The sequence below is a fragment of the Chaetura pelagica genome, unplaced genomic scaffold (genome assembly GCF_000747805.2).
Source record: "Chaetura pelagica isolate M959 unplaced genomic scaffold, ChaPel_1.0 scaffold46, whole genome shotgun sequence".
NCBI classification, from domain to species: domain Eukaryota; kingdom Metazoa; phylum Chordata; class Aves; order Apodiformes; family Apodidae; genus Chaetura; species Chaetura pelagica.
In genome coordinates, this window is record NW_009954102.1 from 2,567,353 (window position 1) to 2,573,260 (window position 5,908).

At 36.2% G+C, this 5,908-nt stretch overlaps 1 protein-coding gene across 5 annotated transcripts in view; it reads right to left on the reverse strand.

Annotated features, from left to right (window-relative positions):
- The window catches only part of PUM2 (pumilio RNA-binding family member 2), a 58,699-nt gene that overhangs the window by 17,999 nt on the left and 34,792 nt on the right, over positions 1–5,908 (reverse strand). For all 5 annotated transcript variants that reach the window (XM_010002376.1, XM_010002377.1, XM_010002380.1 and 2 more), the window contains 2 exons: positions 4,076–4,219; positions 2,763–3,044 (listed from right to left, as the gene is read on the reverse strand). In XM_010002376.1, the coding sequence (XP_010000678.1) occupies positions 2,763–3,044; positions 4,076–4,219 (426 nt within the window). The remainder of the gene's footprint in view (positions 1–2,762; positions 3,045–4,075; positions 4,220–5,908) is intronic.

A 5,908-nucleotide genomic window follows, 5' to 3' on the forward strand; every position in this document is an offset into this window, starting at 1 on the left:
GAGGCTGGCTCTACAGGGTCTGGCTAAGCTGGTGAACCATGTGAATGTTAATACATGCTAGATTGTTATTTTTCCAACTATGAAAAAAGCTAAGTAAACTTTACCTTTCTTTCAGGGTTTCTTACTCAGCTAAATTACTGCAGCTTAACAAGTTACCACGAACCAGCTGAACTGCATTTTCACACACAGGCAAGCAGAGATCACAAAAACCAGAAGAGAATTTGCATTAGCTTACCCCTCTCCACCACTGCCTAAGCTAATGCAATTACTTTACACTTGCTACAAGCCATAAGTAGGCACCTGGAAAGGTGCTGTAATTGATCTAATTCTTAGTTACCTGTTAAGCTGCAGTAACTTACGTACCTAAACCTTTAAAATGTAGCATGAGTAATATTATAATAAAAGAGCTGTAAAGTACATACAGCCATTTATATGGTATGCTTGCCTCTTCCTGTGTTTTACTTTATTGTTCAGTCATTCAGCTAGAATATAATCATCCTACCATTTTCTTGCAGAGCTGTTTTTTTTTTTTCCTCCCTACAACAATAAGCTCTGCACAACCATTTGTCTACATGGCTGTATTTTAACTGAAATTCAAACTTTACAAGATACTGATGGGAGCTGCAAAGAAGCTGAAATTCTGGCAAATAAAAAATTCAACTTGTTTTTAATTTGTCTCAATGTGCATTCACACCTTTTGTATAAGTACACATATATGTAATACAATTCATATCTACATACAGCTGAGGAACTCTAAGAAAAATGATCAGGAAGCATTTTTCAGTGGCTATTCTGGCAACTGCAATTTATACTTGGCAGGCGGGCACTTTCAATATACTTGTAATCCAATAATACTACTAAAAATATTCCAGGTTTAGATAGCACCTTTCATCAGCACTTCTCAAACTGCAAAAGCACAGGCTTCCTGCTTCCCTGTGAATACTACCATGCTAGTTAAATCACCTAGGATACTGCTGCACCATTTCAGCATATGCTATCTATGCTGAAGGCTTTGGACAAAGCTCTGAAACTGACTTCTGCTAAAAGAAAAAGGCTTTATCTCCTGTGCCAGAACAAACTATGCTGATTCTTCTTCAATACACAACTAAAATTTGTATTGTATGGAGGTCCTTGTGATAATGCTGGATAAAAACTTTCATGACTTAAAACTCCTCTATCTAGAAACTTAAAATAGGTGCAGATAACATCTGCACATTAAATATGCAGATTTACTTATGATCACCATCTATCAATGATCTGAAACTGTACCTAGAGTTAAACACAAATGCTGAGATTTCATTGAAATGCTGCAAGTAGCTCAGGACAAATTATATTACAAAATATAGCACCTGGATCGCCCAATTACTTAGTAAAGATTTACCTGCTGTGGTATGATGGGAAATTAAGACATCCTACATGACTGAGTAGCTTCTATTTTTTTGATACTTTTAATTATTATTCTTATTTTTAAATTAAAGATGGTACATTTAGAGTCTCCTACTTCACTCTTTATGATCAGATTAGAGACAGTGTAAAACTTGATTCTGGCTTTCCTAGCATTAGGGGTTTTTTTGAAGCAACTTATTTTTCATATTTTAAAGTAAATAATTTTCTAGATTATTTAATAAAAAAAAACACCAGAGAAAATCTGTGTTGCTATGTGGTAGAGCTGATGTCACTATTCACCTCCCTTTTGTTATTAAACAGGTATCATGTTTTAACACTGAATGGCATGTTTTTTTCCTTCTGTGTTTCCATATATTAAGCTATCTTGCAAAAATACTCTTTAAATTTCTTTCAACGTTTCATTATTTCATTTTTTTATTATTATTATTTTCCTTGGGGTTTTTCATTTTGAAAAGAATACTGTTAGAGTATATATATTTCCCCCCAATTCAACCCATCTGCAAGATATATAAGATAATAAACACACTCCACTTATTTCATTAAAATAATAATAATTATAAGCAATTCAGTGCTGTAACTTAGAGATTAATAGCCAAAGGAAATACTCTTTAGAAGAGGTATTTCTCTTGCCTAATCCTGAATTTGAAATGTTAAGTAAACTACCTTGCATGTTTAAAAACTGTGCCAGTAAGAAATTTTTGCACTACTTTTATTTTTGTTTTTTTTTTCTTAGTGCAAACAGGTTGATAATATTTAGGCGCGTCTGTTGAAATAATTGACGGCCCCAGACTTGCAAAGAACTATTTAGGCTTAACTGTATTTCAGATCAAACCTACTTGAATTAACAAGGACTAATCTTGGGCAGTAAACCTTTCCACTTAATAAATCCTATTTAAAATGTTATGGAAACAGTATTAGATCAAATTTAGAAAGTGATCTGCTATTTAATATTTTTTAAAATTAGGAATTTTCTTGACATGAACATTAAAACCAAGAATGCATATCTCGTATGTCATTAGTTGTTACTTTAAACACAGAATAAAGATTTTCTTGAAAGAAAAAGAAAAATATCACTAAAAACAGTAACAAACTTTTGGGGCAGAGTTCAGTGCTCAAGATAAAGTATTTTGAAGATATCTATGACTACATGATATTCTTCAAAAATGTACCTAGCATACACAGCCCAAGTGAATTAAAAAACCCCTTTCTTCCCTTATAATGTGTTTTAAACTTGAATAACCTACTTTTGCACTCTTTTTTGAAATGTATATGTACCTAATATGTCTGGATACAGATACATTTTTTTGCTTAACACAAAGTTCTCAGAGAATTTCCTCACTATATTAAGGACCTACCTGATGAGCCAAATCCACCAAGTGCAGAGCCGATAGCTGCTCCTAAAGAGCTGCTACTTCCAAAGCCAAGAGATGTGCTGCCTGGTTGGCCAGGACCATGTGAAAAAAGGGAACTGCTCTGGGAGTTATTGGTCAAAGAGTTACTGCCATAAAATGAATTGGATTGTAGGCTACTATTTGTTTGCTGTTGCTGTTGCTGTGGCTGGGCACCAAGTGGCCGAAACAGACCGTTCGTGGCTCCCGCGAGATTGTTTGCTGTTCCTCCAGCTGAAGCAGCTGCAGCTGTAAAACACACATTTTCCATCATAATTACCCTCTCAAACATTTCTGACTGAAAACGGACTATTCAGATCTAAATCATATTTTCCTGAAGTCCTCTTCAACAAGTAGAAATGGACATATAAAAGAACTAAGAGACTCTATGGAATTACATAGCCTTAATTACTGGAGGAAAAAAATAACTTCAAGACAGCAGGTGTTGTAGGATAATCAAGGCTGTACAATTGTTCATGTAATTGAGGGAATTTTCACTGTAAACATGTAAGACATTACTGTTTACTCAACTCTACTTTTATACCCACAGTTACAATAGCAGAGTTGCAGCCAAAAGTCAAAGACATCTTTAGCTACTCATGTCAGAAGCGAGCTCTGCACAGAAGAAGATGTTACAGATTCATTTAAAATCTAATTTTACTAATAGATTTATCTGGTGTAAGTATTTTGGATTTCACTAGAACAAATGCAATAATATAATTGTTCAGTAGTAGTATCAGACCCTATCATTGTAAAAGGAGAAAAAGAAAAGTAGATATTTTACATATAACTTAATTCTCCTCTTCTGCTGTCCATTTTATGTATTTTTTTCCTTGCCACACTGTTCAGGAGAAAATACTTTCAGGAGAAAAGCACAGCAAGGCCCCAGAGCACTCCATCATCTTCTGCCAGACTAAAGCAATGAAATGATGCTTCCTAGAGGACACTGTTTAGGGGACTGATGAGAAGTGCATGTCATATGCATGAGGAAAGGAAATCTAACAAGCAACATTTGCAATAGCATGCTTGTATATGTATGGGGAGAGGATTGTAAATTTCAATTCAAAAACCCCTACATCTCTGAAAAAACAGCAGTATCTCTCAGAGAAAAGGAAGGAACAAGAGTAAGAAAGAGAGCATCTATGGTATACCCTTCACAAGTAGAAAACTTCAGAGATGCCTACAAACACATCAACAACATCAAATAATATCCAACCAAGATTACTGCTAAGGTTCAGTACAAAAGTGGAAGAAACCTCCATGCAGGATCAAATACTTACCTGCTTGTGCTGCTGCAGAACTGATGATAACAGGAGTTGAGGCCACCAATCTGACTGGTGCTCCAAGGCCAGTTCTTGCTCCAGGACCTACTACCAAGGCACCAGTCTGATCGTAATAGGCAGTGGGAGCTAGTACTTGATAGCCTACACAACAGAGGATACAAGAATGAGTAGTACAGACAATCTCATGTAGCCAGCCTTTCTTCTCTCCTTGAAATATTCTGGCAATGAACTACAAGGGGAAAAAGAGCATTTCTGCCACGTCCCTGCAGAATGTCAACTGGATAGGACAACAAAAACCAATGAACACTGTACAACAGCATGCCAGAATCTTATTTAGCGATGCCCTATGGAATTCTTTAAAAACTAGAGTAAGAACTAAGTTTAGTGGTCTAAAGCTGAAGGTTATTTTCAAGGTTAAAGTTACTAATGCCATAATGAAAAGGAACAAGGACAACACAACTGGTTATAGCTGGATCAAATCAACTTCTTTTAGCAATGTAAAATATTCTACATTTCTCTTGTTCTCCTTGGTACATGGGAAGGGTACTGAAATCTGTACAATTAAAGGGCTGAACTACATACAAGTTTGGCAACTCCATATATTACCCAGCCACACTTAAAAATCCATCTCCAAAAAACACATTAGGACAGGAATGATCTGTGTGCAGGAATACCTTGGACCAGTCAGTTCCACAGGAAAAAGACTGTAATCCAAGTATCCTTTAATTCAGTTGAGAGCTAAGAGTTGAAACAGGAGGAGAAAAAAGATGATGAACTGAAAAAGCAGAAAAGCAACCAGTAGGAAGGAAAGCAAAAGAGAAAAAGAAGAGCAAAAGAAAATAACCTTCCTGTAGGACAAGAGGAAGAATTTTCAAGCTTTGGCACTTTATAATGAAGTAGAAGATTTGGAATAAGAATCCCTAAAAAATGAAAGAGCTAGAATAGTCTAGGAAGAAGTGCTGACAATGTAAAGGTAACACTAACTTTTGGGTTGCCTATCCTTACAAGGCAATAAAACAAGACAGAAGAGACTTTCAGTGTTCCTCCCATGTTCAAATATATACGAATGCTATTAAGAAAAAAGTCAAGATTGCAAAAATCACACATCTATTTTTGTATGTATAAGAACCAAGATTCTGTATACTATTTAAAGTCAGTTTCCATATATGTTCAGAACTAGGTCTAACAGAGTTCTTTCTGAAATAAATATGACCCTGAACATAAAGACTTGGGCCTCTAATTCCAGGTGAGTACCTCAGACACCAGGCTTCCAAGTCATATTTTCTCCCCCTCAATTTCTAAAACATCTGTATAATTTCTTCTGTCTAGATGTCTTGCTCCAAAATGGAGCTGGGAAAACCATCTGCCTACTGCCTTTGTGGTTACAACACTCTGCAGGAAGCTGGAGACACAGGTCCAAATCCTCTAAGGACATCTGAAGATATGAAGGAGACTCAAATAGTAACTGAACAGGAGGGGAGTGATGAAAATCTAGATCTTCAGGTTAAATTCGTAGTTCTGGAGAGGAATGCATTATACTGGTTATACAAAGTTGTCATTACTATCATTCCAAACCTGTTTGTCCTCATTGCTCACTACTTGGTTCTGCACTCCAGGTGCATCTACCTTCACTTCCTGACTAACAGCACCAGAAGACAGTTGCCCTGCACAGAGCTGGTCTGAAAGTCTGGCTAATTAAAAACACTCCAAACAGGTTGAATGGATTAGGAAACCTTTGCTATAGGTTCCACTGCCTCTTCCACCTACAAAATTATGCTGTGTTGCTCCACCACCTTCAGCCACTATGAAAAATGGGTACATTCCCAAGGT